Below are 21,516 nucleotides of genomic sequence, written 5' to 3'. Positions count from 1 at the left end.
GTGGAGAACAGCCAGCAGGAGAGACCAGACTGTTGCAGACGCAAACCTTCTTGTTGGAAGGGTCAAACAAAGCAAGCTGTCCTGTTTCTGAGTTAATACAACATGAAGAGGTGAAGTGCCTGTGCTGTGAAAACAAAAATTACTTTGACCATCTGAGGGATCTGCAGGTCTTTTGACCACTGAGATTTTAAATCAGCAACTTACATCCCTCAACACAGCCACTAGCAACACAAGCGCTGCTGAATGGAGTCTACTCTCTTGTCTATAAACAAAGTGCAAATATTTCTACTCACTGTATAGATCTGTTTCATCCAGAATTTCAGACTTGATGATCTCTTCAATCACATCTTCTAAAGTGACAATTCCCAGGACTTCATAAAAAGGATCTCCTTCTCCTTCATTGTTTACTCTTTGTACTATAGCCAGGTGAGACTTGCCTGCAAGGAGACAGATCAGCAATTTAGACACATTCCTGAAAGGTCAGAAATTATAGCAGAATTATAGACACACAGGTACAAGTAAAAGGACAAAAAGGTTGGTGCCAGATTTCATGAAAAAAGAGGCAGATGCTTAAAATCATAATCTGATTTCTGTCCAAGAAATGCATTCCTGGGTCACATAAATCCACCTAATGCACCAAAGGAGGGCAGCTCAAGAGATCACTGTTCTCTTTCTAATGTCTTTCCCAGCGAAGCTGTCACCCTGGCCTTGAATTCATTATATTATCTTGTTGTTCCAGTTCTTGTCTCACGCATTGGCAGAGGACGGCCAGGCTGGAGCCCTCCTTTGCAACGAGCTCCCGTGGATGCTCTCCTCAAGCTTGGAAACAACAGCAGCAATGGCCAAACCACAGAAGCATGTGGACAGGGTAGAGCTGGCGAGGTCAGCCCAATCCAGGAGTTTCTCTTTTTGCCCTCCCTCTCTCAAAAATAATTTATTTAGACATGCTCCCTACAGAAGGAGAGGCTTATTTAGGAATTAATTAATTAAAATAATCAAAGTAACAGTGTTTGATCAACAGAGAGAAAAGCCACAATGAGAGATAACAGAGGCTCTAAAAATCCCTGTGCTGTGCATCATTCACAATGTATTCCATAATTCCTAAAGTCTGTTTTGCTGCAGGAATAATAATAACATGACACTTCGAATCTGCTTTGACATCCCCGGTTGCCAGTTTCCCTACCTGCCGTTGAAAGCCGGTCCTTTGTAAAGATGCATAAAAAGTAAGATGCATTCAAAGATGCTCACCAATACAAGTGGCATTTTGAAGCATGAACAGAGCAGATATCAATGTTTTCTGAACTATGAGGAGGTAAGCAACCTCGTCTCATGTTCTTCTTTGCCAGTCTCAAAAACGATACTTATCCCCATCCATGGAAGATAACCAAAATAGTTCAGCTTTGCTTAGACCCCTTTATAGGCAATAATGTTTGCATGTTTTAAGATTCGGATTATTAGACTACCAAGCATTCAAACTATTCCAACCCAGACTTACTCATGCTTAAAGAATGAAAATATCCTGAACAAATTAGACGAGGGAGGAAAACTTATCAACTACTGATATAAACATTGCATCAGGTCAAGTCAATTCACTTTGGTAAGTTTTTCACATCTGCTTTCCCAGGGACCCAACATAAGCAGTTAAAAACAAATTCTTGGTGAATGCTGTCTGTCGAAAGTTAAATTCTTTTGCTATTCCCAGCTTGTGATCATTTAAAAGGAATTTTCCAAAGCAGGGTCTAATATTAGACTCAAAATGAAGTTTCCATTCCACTTAGGCGATATTCTCACCAAAGTAACTACTGCATAATCTGATTGTCTTGGAGCTACTCGTTTAGATGCAGATGGACATACTTTAAATACCAACTCCACAGCACTGCTGAGTCTTATCTTGAGGAGACCTTATTCTACAGTGAATTAAGAGAAAGATGATTTGTGATTTTAAAGGATCAACTTTCATATTGTACTGAAAGTCTTTCACTCTGCCAGGTTTTATTTCTTTGCATTCCTTGTAACACTTCCAGCTCTTTTTAACACTCAATGAACAGCATTAAAAGAAAAAAAAAAAAAAGGTGACTTAATACAAAGATGAAAGACCTAAGTACTATTACCATTGCTGCTCTCCTTTAATACATTACTCCAATTACATCCTTCAAATATGATGACGCTCAAGGACGACTGTTGCACAAAAAACTGTCACATGGGCAAATAAAAATATTGTAATTTATTTCCCAGAGCCTGCTCAGATATTAGTATATTTGTTTTCAAGTCAAAAGACATAATTCGTACAAGAAGCTTTCTATCGCAGACCAGAGCAGCTCGTTCGCACGTGCTTATTCAGATGCGAATTCCCAAGGATCACCATTCACACACATTAGTAAATAGTAAGAGTGTTCAGATCTGTAAAAGTAGGCAAAGTTCAAAAACAAACAAACAAACAATGCTATCAAGCTCGTTGTTTCAGCTTTGGTCAGAACCACCAAATTACAGCCCTCTCCTCTGCTTCTGCATTGCCTATGATAAAGCTGAACTAGGTGATAAAATTCTACATTTTGAAAAGGACAGTCCTTCTAACAGTGGAGTCCTGGACACATCTACAAGCAACAGGAGAGATTTATGGAACTGGGAAAGGAGCTGAGGAGCTGCACCACCACGGGAAGCTGTGCATGACTTTCAGCCACAAAACCAGTTACCTGCCCTCTCCACTGGGGTGTGGTCCTCATCAAGAATTTAAAATATGTTACACTTTCTCCATTTCAGTGGCCACAGCACTCTGATCTGAGCAAGAGTCACAATCATGAGACCAGTGGCCAAAGTCTGTACTCACTACTGATCTCTTATGCAAAGTGAGCTGATAAGGAATTAGTTATGGACATCTATCCAACATTTTGCACTTTCTATAAAGAAAAAGAAGGCTAGAAACATTTTTTTCTGGCTCTGCCATGATCTCTGATTTTTAGTTTTTTTTTTATTTATCACCCAAAGTATCAAGACCCTTGAAAGTTGTCTTAGTTTCAAATGTCATAAGACTTTTTGGTGGGTAACACCGATGTTCAGCTCTACCCTGATTATTAAAACTACATGTTGCAGAGAGTTTATCTGTTGAAAAAAAGATAAATTATCCACGTGCAGGCTGACACGAACCTTTATTCCCTCTTGAATATCAAGTTTCACAACTTTCACGAACCCACCACTTCGCTGGGGTCAGATGAATTTAAGGTAATCTCATGGGGCTACCCCTAAAAGGCTGCCTTCTGCTCCCGGTGTCTCCTTCTTCTGCACTGGCTCCAGCGCTCATGCAGTCACTTGACACAGCAGACCAGAGCTGAAAATTACATTTCTTGGGCCTTTGTAAGCTAATTTTGACCCAGATCCAGTAATTCGCCAGAAATCACCAAACAGCAGAACGTGCATCAGCACTGTTGACAGAGGTGGCATGAGGATGCATTCCTGGACTGGCTGCCCTCTCATACCGCTGCGCAGGTGACTGCAAAACACCCTCCATGTATGGAAGTAATCAAGGCAGAAAAGGCTAAAGGAAAGCCAGAGGAGTGCAAAGAGTTCTTTACACGTCGTAAAAGAGCACAACACAGCATGTGCCCTGCCTTAAAAAAGGCCTGCAAGTAAAGTAATGACTCCTCTGAGTGTTTTAAATAGAAATTGGCTACAGCTTTATTCAAAGACTTTATCGGGCCACTGGTATTTGTCATATTGTTGTTTTATTCAGCTGAGAAAGTGAAGTTTCAACTGTATTTTCCACTGCTAAGGACATACAACACATGTTCAACAAGGAGTTGAACAAATTAAATGTCTAGGTAAGGAAACCTGGACTGCCTATATTATTCCTACGACTTTGAGAGCAGAACACAAATTGAACTGAGAGAGAGCATGCGTACATGGAAAAATATATAAATAATTTCAATACTTCACTGATTTTTTGGCCACGGTGTCTAACCACACTACATCTATGGCATTAACCTTTCTTTAATCAGTCATGTTAAGTGTTGATGCAGTGAGACTGAGGAAGCAGGCGGCTCTGCAGCACGGCCAGATCTGAGGACAGCGGCAGAAATGACCTGAGGGACGTGCAATAAGCAGCAGCAAGACAGAACCGGGGGCAGTGCTCTGCCCCACAGCTCCTCTGTGCCTCAGCTTCCCCACCAACAGCAACAGTGGGTAACATCAGTCAGAGCCTCTGGAGCTTATACACGCACACAGCTTCAGACGAGTCGTGACAAACGCTAATTGCTCAGTTACATTCATGGGCAACTAAAGGACCAAGGAGTTCGTTAAAAGCAAATCCAGTCTCATCCCATTGCTCAAACTCTTGCTGCTCAGCTTGGATTTTGCTCTGTACCACAACTTCTGATTAATTTATTAAGCTAATTAAGAAGCATGAAGATGCTTAGTGAAATCTGTGTGAGTCAGTGAACCTAGAATGAGCTTGAGAGAGTCCATGTGATTGACTGACCATGCAGAACAGCACTGGAAGAAATGCTTGAAATACTGATTCTTTTACAGTACCTTGAGCATTCCTTGAAAAAAGAAATAAGAAAAAAATATTTCACCTTTTGATCCTGGGGTACTTATACATGTAGAGTAAGGATCTCAAGAATATTGCCATGCAGTTCAAACTAGAGATGAAAACATCCGATCAAGTTCAACATCTGCTCTAGTCAGCACAGAGGGTCTTGTCTTCATGGATAGATCTGTACACAGCCCACTCTCACATGCCACTTCCCCACAGACACATGAGAGGAAAAACAGGCTAACGGGAACATTATGAAATGCAATAAATGCAAACACAAAGTCACGAATCTGGACAAAATCAGCCCTGTGCATTTGTACTGGGGGCTGAATGACTGGGTCTGCAGAACAGGACCCTGAGGTCCTGGCAGACAAGCTACACCAGCCAGTGGCACACCCTTGCAGCAATGAAAACCAACTGCATAGATAAGGAAAACTTGTTCCCCATGAGGGTGGTCAAATGTTGGAATAGGGGCCCAGAGTGGCTGTGAAATCTCCACCTTTGGAGGTATTCAAAACTCAGTGACCCAAGCCAACTCCAAAGGTAGACTGCCCTGAAGAGGGGGTTGGACCAGATGGCCTCCAGAAGTCCCTTTATAAATTATCCTGTGATTCTAAGAGACTTCGAAGGGGGAGGCCTGATGGAAATCCCATCCCAAACTTCATTTCGGACTTTTTGTTCCTGAAATTCTGCTTAGGCACCTAAAATAATAGCAAATTTTTCAGTACATAAGGATGATATGTAAAGATGGCAAGTTTTACTGATCTGGAATGCCACAATACAGGCTTGTACGTGACCAAAAGTAATAGCGAAATGACACTACTAGCCAGACTATGCTGCAGAAAACTCTAATAGTGCTGGCACAGCTTCAGAGCAAAAGAATGACCTTGGGAAGCGAGCAGTCCAAGAGCAGACACATAACTCTGAGCAGTGAGCAACAATCTATACATGACGTGTATAAGCTTATATCATGAGTAAGCAACTAGAGATGCTTCTGTTTCTGCAGAAGGAGGTTTATGAATCCAGTAACTGAGAACCTTTCCATGTGTTATTTTCCCCATGCAAGAAGCAGATCTCACTAAAGGCCCTCAGCTTCCTTCTGTTAACAAAAAAAATCTGTGCTAAATCAAACCTATGGTAAGCATTTATAAAGCAGAAGATTCCCGTTAAGTCATTTTGTGGTAAAATTAGAATCAGGCTAATCCATTTTTGTTAAAACCAGTAATCTGAGTCCATTTGCTGTTGGTGAGTGCACTGGAACATTAAGCTACAACCTGTTTAATGTGCCTACAATGACATGGAGAAAAATCCCAGGAGGTGTTTAGCTGCCCTTGAATTTGGTAACTAATCTCCTGGGTTATTTTTATGCAACTGTTTTAGTTTTGACTGTTTTCTAAGAAGGTAAACAATTTGGTCTGCCAGTGAGATTCAGAGGTTCAACAATGTATTATGCAAAACAATCGATTTTAAAAGGCATTGTATAATTTAACCATTAAAAATAACTCCCACTAGAATAGCACTGGCTTGCAAGCAATTATACCTATGTAACAAGTGTTTTCCTAAATTTCTGTTCTGCAGCACAGTTCAAGGACATTAAATCTCTCTTCTATTAGCAGAAGTTTGTATTCACGCTGTTTGCTTTTGCACCTTGATTATTTTCAATGAGGAAATCGGACTGGTGCTTTCTCCCCACCACACTACCTGGTGTGCAGTGCCTTTGGGTTCACAACACAACACCGTCCACAGATTCAAGAGAAACTCAAAACTTCTGCATTATCTAGATTTAGACTAGGCTTTTTAGATCTTGCTCTTTTCAGCAGCAAAACAAACAATTTTTTAATATATATTTGATGTGTATTTGGGAAGGGAACCCAATAACTAACATTCATTTAACGCAGCCACATGAAACTCATCCAGACCCTCAAGGAAAAGAGTGAAAGTATCAGCATAACCACAGGGAATATGGTGATTCTTCGCCTTTAAACCAGAGAGCTTACAGTCTTGCACAAACATTAACTAGAAACCACAACAGCCTTCACGGGAAAATAAAAAAGTAGTGCTTTAAATAGATCCTTTGTGTTAAAGCCCATTTTAGTGGGAGGACACAAAAAAACCCAAAAAGACCCAAACAAAACAAAACAATTAATTAGGGGGAGTTTCAGAATGACTTCCTGACAGTGAATTGTATTTGTAAGGAATACTTTCCCAAGGGAAATGGCAGAAGCTCAGTTATTTGGAACTTTGAAAACTTGACTGGATGACGCTCCTAGAAAGGACTCCATAATTCTCCAATGCCCCATGGTAGATGGAAGAGAAGCGATGAGTGAACATGTTCCATCTCCAGCGGCCTGTCACTTGGTGTACACACTCCAACTCAAGTGCTGCTGCCTGACCCGTCCATTCGCTCTGGTCAGACCTTGGTGAGAACCACGCTGCCAAACTTCATTGACTTTGCTGCTGCTTCTACGAGTGAGAGCTGCAGAGAGCGAGAGCTTTCCATGCAACTGAACTGAACCTGGCAACAAACTTGGGTCAGAAGCTGAGAAGTCACCATAGGTCCATGAGTAACAGAAATTAGCTGGGAACCAGAAATAGCTTGAGAGTAAGGAAAAAGGTCATTCAAACTCAGAGCTCTGCTATCAAAATGGAAATCTTAGGGGAGAATGAAGAGAAGTGCGAACATTTAGGAAAAACTATTACCACGTGTAGGCAGGCAGCAAGAGTGAAACTGAAAAGCAGACAGGTAAAGTTTCAGAAACTCCGTGAGCATTAGTTATGATTTCCTTGCCATGGACAGTGTGCCAACGCTTCCCAGTCATGTGGTCCTTATCTGGTAGGGAATTTGGGTTTGATATGGCTGGGACTGACAATAACCAGTGTCCATGGGGATGTAAAATGTCCACCACTAGCTGGGCTGCTCTCAGTGTTGGCCGGAACATCTGATTTCAGCCTGGTAAATGGACAAACACAAACTGCTTCCCAAAACTGGAAGCTAATGCCCTAGAGAAGGATCAGATGGATCCGAAGTAGAAGAGGAAGAGATGGAAAACACCCTTCTAAAAACTAAGTGGGTTTTGACACCCTTGTGAGTCTCTAACCTGGGTAGGATGGTTGTGATATCAGGGAAGGTTGTGATATCAGAGAAGGTTGTGATATCAGGGAAGGCTGTGATATCAGGACACTGGTGGCTTGAGATGAGAAACAGGCTGGAAATTTAAAAAACAAATCCAGGAAGCACTTCAGGGAGTACAGCAAATTAAAGCTGAGAGAAGAGGTGAGAAGAGAAGAGAACACTGAGAAGAGATAATATTGAATCTGGAGAGAGACTTGTCACTATTTGGGCTAACACAAAGCAAAAAATTCAGATAAAATTCAAGGCAAGCAAACAGAATACTCAAGTCACTCTTGGTCATGGTTCAAGTCTTCCACATGACATTCAAAAGATACTGAGGTATGACTTACGCTGATGTGATTTCCCCTGTGCCTCCACTTCCCAAGACAAATAATGACCTTTCGGAAAGAAGTGTAAGAAATGCATCTCCTTACTGACTTGCACCTCCACAGCATTGCCAACAAGGGGTTTTTTCTTAGTGTTCAAGCACCCTAAAAAGGAATCATGCTAATTTTATTACTTCTCTGTTTGTTTAAGATTCTCCCCACTGATTTCAGCATTCCTTCAGGGATGAAGAGCAGACACCAGCCAGCAAAAGTGCAGCCAGCAGAGGGAGTGCAAAACCTGGGGTTTGCTCAGCTCCAGGCTCCAGGTCCTCCTGAGCCTTCCATCCAGCAGTGAGCAGATGGAGAAGAGAGGTCCCGGATCCCGGCATCGGTGGGGTCTGGGTGCTGGCCTGCTGCTGAACTCAGGCAGATCTCCTTTGAGAGATCAATACTTCAGCCTGGAACTCCACAGCAAAGACCAATATCTGCCACATTCTGTTCAGCGTTTCCTTCTGCTGCTCTGCATTGCAGAAAGGAGCTGTGCCCACCCCATCTTCCTCCCTCTCCCCTGCCCTAGGGGGGACAATTTGTTGAGCCCTTCATAAGGTGCAGGAGAAAAACTGTCACCTTGTTGGTGTCCTCCACCTGCCCAACGGGCTGCTTCCCCTAACAAACAGTTAATCCACTAAATAAAAACAAGAGCCTCAAGACATGTTTCTGAGCAACAAAAATACAAGTCGACCCAGAACAACGATGAACTCAAATGACTTTGATATTCAGGTAACCAAAACATACCACCAACAGAAAACATAGCCTTGTTCTGTATCATCGCAGCCAAAAATCCTACTGATCTAATCCTCCCTCTAATCCTGCCTCCCTCAATTCCTAGAACAAACCGAGTTTAATTTGGGGAGCTTCTAGATTTAGGCATCCACACCATGAGATTTTAAATCCGACAAAGGTAAAGGACTAGAAGGCACAACAGAAACATGTTTGGACATTAGGAAGAGGTTAGCTGAGGCCAGCGCGCTTACATAAGGACCTAAAATGTGCTGCAAATAAAGTGTATGAGCTGAAAAGAAAGGGCCACATCTTGGGACTGTGGGTCATGATAGGAACTGGGGCCTGGATATATTGTCTTTTTTTTATTACCATCATCAGCTCCTGTATTTTACTTTTAGCTCACTATTTAGAACATAAATTTTAAAGGGTTCTTGTGGTACCAACATCTTAGATAATTGATACTCTATTTTAATGACCTGCTTTACTTCAGGCCATTCATATCACATGTGGTTTGCAATTCCAGCTCAAAACCCTGGCTGGTCGACGGCACGTCAGATTTTTCAAGCTCAGCAGAAGGCTTTCCAATTTATATTGTGGCAGCGGTGAGAGGAAGTTTAACAAAAAGCTACCCTGTTAACTTTCTAAATTGGTGACAGCTTCCTTCACCCAGCAGGATTAATACAACCCCAGAACCACTTACGTGCGTGCCATTCCACAGCGAGCGCAGCCGCAGGATACACACGCCTGTGAACACAACCAGCGCCAGTGCCCTTGACTCCGCACGAGCGCAGGATCGGGCCCACGCGAGCACCCGCGCTCTGAGGCTGCACATTAATCTATCCGAAACATACCCCGTGGCGCACGGACACCCATTGTGCCGGGACAGCCGCCGTCGCAGACCAGCTTCCTGTGGCTTCAGCTGGAAACAAAGGACACTGCAGCAAGCTGAAGGCACGAGAAACGCAACCTTCTTCTCACACTGGCTTTTTGTTCGGGTCAAGTGCCACAAGGAGTGACAACGCAAGGACGGCTGCCACAGAGCTCTCACACTCTGTCAGCAAATTTACTGGGAAAGCGGGGAATATCCTCTGGCCAAAAAGTGACTCTTTTAAAGGCTAAATTATGATATACCTAAACGTAGTAAAGTGTCAGGACAGACTCAAAGCCACGGATCAGAGAACATCAACTCGAGTGATCATTTCCAACCTCATGAAACCACCAGCAGCAGCATCTTCACTCTGCTTTGGTGCAATTTTAGCTAACGACACAGAGCAGAGCACTGCTGACTCCTGGACCCATGCCTCTTCATCAAGAACACCTACAGACCAACACTTATGGATATAAGGCGGCAGGGAGGAATCCTTTGAACCACCCAAAGACATGCTGAAACCGTATGATGCAACAGCAAACAGACAGAAGAGCACCTGTGACTTCAGAACTGAGCACTGTATAATAGATACCTAACTGCCAGCAAACCACATTTTTTTTTTCAAAATACTAATACAATAATGTATGGAAAGGAAACACTAATGATTTTGCATTTTGCTAAGGATTTAAGTAGATTTTATCTTGATGATGTGTTACTTTAAAAGCCTCTCATGCAAAGAGGCCAAAATAATGAGTGCAAATGCCGATTCGGTGTCCGCACAAAAAGGAAAGATTACAGTAAACTGCCTTGTTTGAAAGATTGACAGTACTGATGGTATATTTCAATGCATTCTTAATGTTACTGACGTACAAATGTAGATCAACTTGCTTTGTTCCTAGGAGTTTTCAATTACTCAAATATGTAAGATTTTCAAGTGAACTAGTAATACAACATGAACTTTACATCTACACAAGGCATGATTAATTTTCTCAAAAATGGTATTACTGGGTCAGGTTTTAGAAATGGAGAAAGAAGGACTTCAAAGATCAGTCTCTGTGGCAATTACACTATGAATATATTTAATGACTGACTTCATAAAGCAACTTTTTAAAGTTTCCATTTGTGAACAACCATCTAATTGTGTTTCTTTGGGTCACCCTGCATAGCCCTCTGGCAGGCTGAGTCTGCCGAGAGCTCTTGAAGGAGGAAGGAAACCTCTCAGATAAGACAGAAAAGCCCCGCTCCTTCAGCAACAGCCGCTGGAGAGAACGGGAGATAAGGTGAAGAGGCAGCCTTGTCCCTTGAGCAAGACACTGAAGATAAAATGAAGAGGAGAAAAGAAGTCTAAAGCAGGAGACTCTGAATTTGTGCACTTGCCACCACTGGGATTGCTGTGATGAAGCGCTCTACTCCAGAAGACTAAGTATCCAGAAGACACCAGTATCTACCCATATCATGAGGAAAATCAGTTTGGAACAGAGACCACAGTCTATAATGAGTAACCAACATAGTTGCCTTTCACAGATCTATATTACTATCTTTTTAAGCAACTCCTTGATTTATTCCAATAGAACTTGTCACCAAATTTTTCTAAAATATTTTGCTACAGTATTTGTCACAATTTTCCTAATCCACTGACAGAGACATTAAGCATGGTATTTGAGGAAGCAAGATGACAACTAAAAGAATTGGTGAATGGCTGCTCATTGTTTTTTTTTTTAAATTCAGGCCAAAATTATTTCAAAGACGGCACATAAATCAGTGTAGCTCAGCAGCTTTCTAACCACTGGCTGTGGATGAGAGGGAATTACACGTGACTCTCACCTATAGTACAATATTATTCAAATTCTTCTTGTAAAATATTTACCATAAAGAGAAGACGTAATATTTTAGTGACATAACAGTAATTCTGCCGGGATGGTATTTCTTTCATGATCTGCCTGTTTAGCTCGGGGAAGGTGTAATGGAGCAAACCCTGTTTTCTTTGGTACTCTGCAGAAGTCTCCATCGATATTTTAGTCCCATTCAAAACGAACCTGAACATATTTGCTCTCAAATGACCTGGGTACTTAGCTTTAATATCACTGACTTCTGGGACTTCAGTTATTTTGACAATTTTACTTGAGAACAAGCTTTGTGGGGTAGCTTCTCATAAGGAACAGGGCTTTTGATCTAAGCAGAACACTCTTTCATTCAGTCTCCTCTGGCAAGTGACAGATCTCTATCACTTCTTCAAGAATGTTCACGTTGTTTGTAAATGTGTGTGTCAGAGCACCTTCATGATTTTGTCTCAGCCTAGGCTCCCATACATTTCTACTAACACCATGTAATAGCATTGCATAAAGGTATCTTCGGACAGCAGGAGCTCACAAGGGTCCATTTGAATAATCTGCTATGTACAGCTGCGATGCACTGGCCTGGTGTACCCAGCTCCTCCTGCAACACTCCAACAAGAGCTACAGTAGAGCACAGCTCCACTAGCTAGGGAAACAACCTCAATTACCATGGCTGAACCCACTGGCACAGGTCAAATTAGCTCCCCTTGTGACGGCAGAGGGTGCATTAAATCTCAAGCAACAACCCATACAGCTTTGCCCACAAATCTGTGCCCACACTCAGAGCGCTCGGACAGGGCACAATACCGGCATCCCTGCATCCCTAAAACCCTCTGACCATGGAAATGGCCTCAGAGCAATGGGGTCCATTTGTCGTGACTTCTGCCTTGCATTTGTTTATTTTTAGCCAGGGTTAGGCTGAATAATTCTACATCCCAATAAACACCAATGTACTCTAACTTCTGCTAGAAAAGACATGGGCAACTAGGTCACGCAACATATACACGCACACTTTACTGTTATCTTCTGTGACCACTTGTAAATCTAAACATTCTGGGTATGCCCATACAAAAACATCAACAGGAACCCCAACCAGAAAACCAGGACTTGCCCTTAAATCCACAGTACAAACAACGGTATTTATGCAGCGTATTAACAATAGCAGAACAGATGTGTGTCACTGTATGCGCACAGGAGAATATCCAAGGACTGGGGCATGAGAGAGTTTGGAAAAGCTAAAGATTCACAGCCATACATGGTTTTGGTGGATTTTTGTTTTTTAAACAGATAGGTCTAACATTTCCTATCTTTCCCCACTGCAACGCCCTTACTTTCCCCTGTTGATCTCCTATAGCAATAGCAACATGTCCTCACCTTTCCCCCAGACCATCTCTTGGGGCCTGCAATGCCCTTGAACTTCTTCCCACATCTTCTGCATGTTCAGCAAAGGTCCCTCCACCACTGCAGCTACTGGCCAGGTGATAGAGCCTTGGCAGAGCAGGGCAGGCTGAGCCCTCGTCTTTATCTTGGCGGGAACAACAGGAAAAATTTCCTCTATTATCCATACACAACTGAAAACTTACAGAACCATTGTATTTCTGACTTTTCTAACTCAATAACTTCCAAAGCTATGGAGGACTAGGTCAGGTAAGGAAAATAATAATGAACAAACTGACAAACAAACACCCAAACGAGCAAAACAAACCAACCAACCAGACAAAAAACCCAAATGCTCCGCAAGCAATCTTCCTCACAGTGCTAACAGTACAGACCCTGTGCCAGCCCCTAAATGACGGCACACAACAAACTTCACAATAATTCTATAATTTCCACTTGCAGGGAAGAGGTTGTCATTTCTTCATGACAAAGTAAAGAAAAAGAAAATTGCTAGAAAGTCGCTAATAAAAGGGATTACAGAAAACCCTACATTAGACCACACACAATTTATTTACTCAAAACACCATATGTTTCCATGTAGAACTCAAATACACACTTAGTCTAAATAAGATGGCATACGTATCATCTACCGCCCTGCATCTTTGCTTACAGCAGGTTGAGAGAGGCGAAGGTGTCGGTGGCTCCAGGCTGCACCGCGTCCTCATCGGGTCAGACGGAGCAGCGAACCCTGGCGACAAGGGACAGCACCGAGGGCTCACAGTGGGGCTGTCACTTGGCTATTTCTGTAGCGCCTGCATCTAAAAAAAGACCCAGTTCACACAAGTAGCTATTTTACCTTACTGTCCCACAAGATCTAAACGCATTTTTTCCGATTACACTTTCCCACCATAAAATACACGACAAAATGTGACAAATATTTTTAAATATTCCTATGAAAGCATTTTGCTTATATATAGAAACCTGAGTATATATGGAAACATAAAAAACCCTTGTGTTTATATATAGATGTCTCCGCACTGTATGACTAATAATAGTTCATGGAACTGAAGTCACACACGATAAAAAAATGAATTAACGTTCCAGTGAGCTTTGCCATAAAGTAGACAAAGCAGAAAAAAATCCTTTGGATTTATTATGGTCTCTGTATGAAATGCTGAATGGTAAATTCCCTTGAGAACTTCTCTGACACAAGAAACACACAATAAAATAAACAAACTGGGAGAAAAGTCCAAGCGGCTCACTGAAGAGACATCTAGTGCACATCTTTTTTTTCTCTTCCACTCCAGTAAAACCTCTGTCATGAACCACAAGAAAGGTGCCAAGAGGTCTCTTCTTGGGGCCTGAAGCCCATCTCCTGAGGAACAAAAGCCCACCAGCTTCACTAAGCTCCTGGGCATTTAAAACTCTTTTAGAGGAAACATTTCAAATTATTACCACAACTTCTGCCCTTGTGAGAGTGCTCCACACTATAACACACCTTCTATATAAAATAAATATTCTTTGATAGTTACATGAAGGTGATAAACGTTCTTCTTAAGACTTATTTGCACAAGTCCAAGGGGTTTGAATTTTACACTCAAATTACTCCTCCATGGTTTGGTGTCCAGAACATCACATTTCTTGCATTTAACCAAAAGATAAACGTAACATTTACGAATCTGTTTCAGTGTTTAAGCTGAGGGAAATAAAACATGCAGAAAATACGAGAGACCGTTCTTTAATGGATAAAATTTAAATACCTTTTTCCATGCCCTCAGAGGAATTAGTAAAATGGATGAAGAATATCCCCCCTTTTCTTAAGCAAGCAGCTCTCAATCCCATCTTATCACATCTGTTCAAGTATTATTCTAAACCATGAGTCTCCATTCACAGCACTTACACTATAGCACTTAAAACTGTTGCAGGAGCCTGTTTTAACATCCAGCCAAACAGCACTGCTTGAATGCCTTCCTTGACAAGTATAGAATTGTGGTTTTCATGAAAAGGAAAATTTTCAGCAATAAAGGCCAGTTACTTTTGTAGCAGTTCCACAAAAATTACCATCAATAAAAAGAACCCTTGGATGGCCTGCATGATAAATAGCTTAAGGTTTTTTCTAAAATCCAATAAAGCTACTGAAATAATGGCATACCCAGCCCTGTGTCTCAGGGTTACAGCTGGGGCCAACCAGACAAACCAACCAAGAGACGGGTCTGAATGGGGCAAGGTTAGAGTAAGTGCTGTCAGGAGAGCTTCACGGTAGCTGTGTACAGCAGGAGCGGCAGATGGCTTTCCAGAAATCGGGAAGAGAGTTTGCCTCCTCTCAGTCTTTAACGGCTGGTGGCATTTCACCCGCTTACTCGCATGGCCACTCAATCCCCTTATCAAAAGGCTGTCAACGCTAAGCTCTGTCTTCTCTCCTGCCCTGTAACTCCTGTTGCACCAAGTATCCAGAAATGCAAACAGGATCAAGGATTAATAAATTCAATTGTGCAACTGAAGCAGTGAAATCTCAAAGGTTTCTTACAAAAACTTTACAGATCTCTGTCCCATTTCACCACCTTCTTGCTGGCTGAAAATAGGCAACTATATAATAGGTTCAGCTGCACAGCACAAGGGAAGGGTACCACCTTCTGATCTAGAACAAGCTAGATCACAGTGTGGTGACCACAGAACAAGAGTAGCTCTAGATCCTGGGACCAGAACTCCAAATCTACTCAGGTTCACAGGAACACCAAGTTCTTTTATGACCACAAGTGATCAGGAGCTCAGATCTATTATTCATTGAGATGATGACATGTCTGGCAGAACAACAGCTCTTGGCAGGACAGCAAAATATTTATGCAGTATAACAACTCAAAGGAAATGATTTGCCAAATTGACTGCAACAATAGTCTTCAACCTTTTTCAATTTGTGGACTGCTAAAAACGCTCAGTGGGAATGTAGAACCCTGAGTTCTCTACTCACAGCTGAGTTCTCTACTGACAAGAGGCTTATTGTTTTTATGATACCTTTTACCGAGACATCAGAAATAGTCCTTGGACTCAAGCTAAAAAAAATTCGCCAGACCACATTATTTGCTGGAAGTTTTCCATCCAAATATGAAGCAATCTTCCTTACCATATACAATAACCAAGACTTAAAAACTTGAAATCAAATTGTTACCAGTCTCTGCAAAATAAATATATTCTTCCAAGTGACATTAGCAAGAGCTTACATGACTAATATGGAGACCAACCACCACATCAAGTGATGACAGAACTCAAAAGCAGAGGAGCCCCCAGACCAGGGAGGGCACAGGGCTGTCTGTCACCCCCGGCTCCCATGGGCAGAAAGCGAGAGCAGATACAGCCCTGGGATGGACCCCGAGTGTTGGATCCCACACGGATGTATTTCGAAGGAAAGCTAAAGCTGAAATTAGTGGTTGGCAACAGTGGTTTTTTTAAAGGCAGCATTTAGAGATTTATCAACAGAAACAAAATATAGGGAAGGGAGAAGAAAGGGAGGAACTCTGGGAATGGCAAATGAGATTGATGTTATTTCCACTGTGGCAGCACTTGAATCAGTGCTCAAACCACCATCTCTGCTCCGGCTCATTACACAGTAATTTGCTTGCCCCTGCAGGGTAACCCACAGTGGGAGCCATGGCAATGCAGGGAGAAGAGAGGTCAGGGTAACCCAGCCTCACTGAGGGCAAGCGAGGGGGAGGTGATGGCAGGGACCGTATGACCATCTCAAGCACTGATGTGTTTCATCGGGTGTACCGTTTCGGTAGATATAAACATCAGCAGGTTGGCCTGGTGGTCTGGCCATTGCAAAATGGCTGTTTGCCATGGGTGTCACAACAGAAGTGATTCCAGGGGAATGCTTTCCAGATAACGCTAGGAAGGGTTCTATGGGCAAAAGGAGCAGCATGAAAGAGCTCATGGCAGAACGTGCAGCTGTGGTCAACACTGTTTTAGGCGCACAGGGGTGAGATGTTTGAAGGGTACAAGAACAAATAGAAAGCTGTTGGCCACCGACATCTCTCCTGCAATGGCAAGACTTCAGTTCCCACCCTCCATCATGTGCCTTAGACTCCTCACTGCTTTCAGGGCAGCATCACTCTACCCTTGCACCTTCCGCTTCAACACCTTCCTATTAAACACTCTTTCAAAAACCAAAACTGAGAACAGTTCCTTGTCCCCTTGTGATGGGTCTGAGCCAGTCTCTGAGGTGAGAGCAGACAGCACAGAATTCAAATCCTCAATCAAGAACAACCATTAATCTGCAAGCAAATATGATAACAGTTTCTTTGTCAAACACTGAGGAAGAAGATGTGTTTTCCAAGCACTAGGGCTAATGAAACTTGATTAGTGGAGGAGGTCTGAGAGAAGATGGTAGTGCTTCTGGAAATAGGTTAAAAAATGGCACAAGAAAACACAGACAGCAAGAAAGCAGCTTGAGAAAGAGATTTCGCTGATCTGACAGGAGAAAAGATATCTTAGAGCAGTCTACTGTTCTCAAAAGAGATAAGGAATATCTTCATATGTTTAAGGGATTACGCAGTGGTGACTGGAATGAAAATGGTCAAACCTAAGGTAAAAAGAATAGCATGAATACAAATGAAATTACCAGAAGTGCTAATATTGGTGTGCAAAATATATGAGAAGACTAGCATAGAAAGTACCAAGAAGGAAGGCAAAATGCTAAGACAAGAAGGTACGACCGTTGTAGCAGTTATTTGCTGAATCAAATAAGATACTCCAGAAACAAGAGGGGGCTTTGTGCACAGAAATTCCCCCAGTCATATGAGCAAGTTGCCCAGGGGGTTACACCAAAGTGTTCGTGAGAAAGTCTCCTGAACCCTGTGAACAATGAAAGCAGCCCTTTTTCCATCCATCTCTCCCAGAGTATTTAAAGATTTGAATTTTCCCATATCATTTTTGGTCCGTCTCTCTTCCTATAAATAGAGAAGCAGCAGTGCATCCATCTCTTCTTCATCTTTTTTGGTGGCCTAGCATTGCACACATGCTGGAATGTTTTTCTAGCAAACGATAAGCGATGGGAAACAAGTCAAAGACAAAGGACAAGAGACCTTGAGCTCAGACAAGTAGGAGAGATGGGAACCTTCTCTTTCCCAAGAGGCAGGTATCTTTTCTCTGGACCAAAGGGTTTTGTTTTGGAAACAAACTTATCTATTTCTGTCACTTCCTTTAGACACGCAGTCTTCATGGGGTTGATAGTAAGACTGACTACAGTGTCTGAGAATGACTGTTTGGCCCCCAAAAGAAAGCATTTCTAACCTAAATATGAAACCCGAAGGAAACACACCCCTGCTGCTAAGCACACGTCTCAGTGGACTAACGCTGTGGTCTGTGCTCTGCTCCCAGACCCTTTACGTTAATCCAAAGTCCAATAATCAAGTTAGCACTTCGCAAGGAGAGCTAAAACCCCCGGGGTTTCTGCCGAGCTGGCAGCTGGTGGAGAGGCTGAGCTGGACATCAGCAGGTGGTCCGGCTGCCATGGGAAAAGAAGTGTGGTGTGGGCAGCCAGACAGCCGAGTGAGGAGCTGCAGGAACGCCTGTAGCTCTACCCTGACCCGCAGGAGGTCAACCACACCACTGGATGTTCCCAAGAAAAACAAAAATATGAAGAGCAGAGGAAGGGCGAGCCATGGAGAAGGGAGAAAATGCCAAGATCAGGCAGTCTGGGCTTGGAAGTTGCTTTGTAAGTCAATGACGCCCACTTCTATACTGAGATGCTTTAGCACAATACAAAGGCAGCGCAGGTATCTCAAGCTGCAGCCCTGATGTACCACTGCAGCAATTAACAGGACAAGCCAGCCACGCTAACACCCCAACATCTCTGATAGATAGAGAATGAGTTGAGGAGAGAGGCGGGGGAGGAAGCTAATGAATTCCAGAAGATCACGGTCTTCCATCCCTGCTTAAAAATAGGAACTGTGGTCAAGGGTTTGAGACAGAGAGAGTCAAACCTCAGCATTTGGATTCAGATTTTGAAACCACAAGAGGTCAGAGTTAATTGATGGTTGGTCATTCAGAGGTCCTGGGACAACTTAAGAATCAACAATGTGCTGTAAAGTCTTGTTCAAGTTGCACTCCCATCTCCCATCTGAAAGACATAACGACATCTCTGAAAACAGCAGCCCTGACCAGCACCTTTCCTAGGCTTACCTGTTCAACACTTCCCTCGGGGGAAAGGAGCAAGTTGCCAAGGAGCAGCAGGGTCAGGCAGAGCTTGGTCCCAAGGGCTGCAAGAGCGAACAGCTTCCAAAGTCAGCAGCAGTGGGGCAGGTTCTTGTGGAGTTGGCAGGGCTGCTGACTCTGGGATAGCCTAATCCACTAACAGGTAAATCCTCTACACAAAATATTCCTTCCTGTCTGAAAAGACTTATTTGGCAACCAAAGCCCCCTGCTTTAGAGTAAGAGCTAAGGAGGAATGTGACCTGTGGCTCCTGATGGGAAAAGGCCCCAGCACATGGAGTACCAGGCTGAAAGCCACCCAAGCCTCAGCACACGGGGTTCTTCACTCAGCTGTCTTGACTCAACATAAGAGACCATTGCTTGGCCGGTGGGACACCGGGCACTGAGATTCAGTACTTGCTGTGCTCTTTAGATACATAAGGAACTACTTTTCCACACAGTTGGGTCTGCAGGAAGGAGGAATTCTGTTGGGTGGTTTTGGCAGACATCATCCCAAGCATAAGGGTTTGGCCTGCTAACTCTGGTGAGAACAACACAGGAGGGAACTCAATAGCCTAGAATGAAAGGCAAGTGAGAGACTTCTGCTTTGGACCCTTCTTCAACATGCTCCCAGACACTGCTCATGCATGGAGCAAGAGCCCATGCTAGAGTCTTCAGGCAAAGAAAGAGAGGGCATGACAACTGTTATTGATCCTCCTAGCTTGCCAGTCCCTCTGTTCAGCTTCTGCTCTATGAAATGCCAGCCCTGTCTAACATCACTAGGTTAGCAAACCAAACAACTCAGATTTCACTAACAGAGGATTACTGAGGAAGAAGAAGCGAGCCTCTCTCTTAACCACATTGGAGTAGCCAAGGTTCGACACATATACTAAAAGCAGGCAAAACGGAAAATGCTAGAATACACCACCTGGGCACATCATTTCTATGAGTTTACCCCAAATGATTCAGAAAGATGCCTTTTGTTTTTTTACGTTCTCCAACATTTCTCTTTGCAGCTTTCTAAACAGAGAAGGTTTGGAATGCAGGGATATGAAACACTGCACTGTAGCCACATTGCTGTCCCTGAACAGAAACACCTTACTCCCTGCCAGATACAGATTCACTGTGGTAAAGAGACTGCAGTCTAGTGTGGCATGTGCCCTGCATGGTTGCCCATTCATCACCTCTACTTGTACCAGCACGGGCATCAACTCAATGTCAGGAATGCGCAGATCTGTCATGCAAGAGGTTGGTCAGTCATGGTTTTGTTTACACAGAGGGACCGAACAGCCTCTTAGCAATGCAAATGTGTGGTAAGACTAGTTGCTGGACCTCCTGCAGCTTCTCAAGTGTGCAGAGATAAGCTTTGTTATCACAACTAAGTCAGTATAAGATTCAACTGTTTCCCTAAAGTAATCTTCACTCACCCAATTCCACACCTCATTTGTTAGTAGGTGGCAATATGTTTTTCCCTACCCCAACAAATAGCATTTCTCAATTGTTGAAAAGCAAAGGCAAAAGCAGTATTAGAGCCCATTTTGGGCTCTAAGCACATTCAAGAGCTGATGAGAAACCTACTGTGGCTCACTTGTCTCTACCAGGATAGTACACAGGGCTCCTGTTTTTTCCTCCCCACTTTGGAGAATTTGAGCTGCATGTGAATTTCCTTCCCCTAAAATCCTTTGCTGGAAATGATGAGTACTCCTTGTCACAAGCCTGTCATGTGAGAAAAAACAAGGCACGGAGGAGGTGCAAACTCCCCTTCTCAACAACAACAGCTCTCACTGAAGAGGGGTGAGGGCAGGCAAGGGGGCTCTGCTTGAGGGCTTGCAGGTCACTTCTTCACTTTTACTGTCAGCAATAGCAAGGCTAAAAACTGTAGAGCTGCTCATGATAATACACACATCTAAAGTGATAAAAACAGTTGCGTCAGGTTAAGGGGAAAGAAGAGACAGAAATTAAACAAAGGAGAGAAAGATCAAATGAACAAAACCAGAAGCTCTTTCAGCTATCTCCTCTTCTCCAAAAATAATACATCCCTCAGGTAAACTGAGATAGCAAAAGAAAGCCTTTACTCTGTGTGACAGTGGCAGCACAGTAGATCAACCAACATGAACACTCACCCTTTCCCCCAGGAGCATTAGAGAGCAACAGATTTTAAGGAAGAGTATGTGTGTGTTTAAGTTTGCTTTCCAAATTCTGTTCACAGAATCACAGAATGTCAGGGATTGGAAGGGACCTCAAAAGATCATCCAGTCCAATCCCCCTGCTGGAGCAGGAACAACCAGATGAGGTTACACAGGAATGAGGTCACCCCTCAGTCTCCTCCAAGCTAAAGAGACCCAGCTCCCTCAGCCTTTCCTCATAAGGGAGATGCTCCACTCCCTTGATCATCTTGGTTGCCCTGTGCTGGACTCTCTCCAGCAGTTCCCTGTCCTTGAACTGAGGGGCCCAGAACTGGACACAATATTCGAGGTGTGGTCTCACCAGGGCAGAGTAGA

At 43.1% G+C, this 21,516-nt stretch overlaps 1 protein-coding gene across 1 annotated transcript in view; it reads right to left on the bottom strand.

Moving 5' to 3' along the window:
* CNNM2 (cyclin and CBS domain divalent metal cation transport mediator 2) overlaps positions 1 to 21,516 on the bottom strand; it is a gene marked incomplete at its 5' end in the record, with an annotated part of 118,843 nt that overhangs the window by 22,042 nt on the left and 75,285 nt on the right. The window contains one exon of the mRNA XM_080347999.1: positions 294 to 437. Coding sequence (XP_080204125.1) covers positions 294 to 437 — 144 coding nt within the window. The remainder of the gene's footprint in view (positions 1 to 293; positions 438 to 21,516) is intronic.

Source organism: Nesoenas mayeri, assembly GCF_963082525.1.
Source record: "Nesoenas mayeri genome assembly, chromosome: 7".
Taxonomy (NCBI): domain Eukaryota; kingdom Metazoa; phylum Chordata; class Aves; order Columbiformes; family Columbidae; genus Nesoenas; species Nesoenas mayeri.
This window is presented reverse-complemented; position numbering and strand designations above follow the sequence as displayed.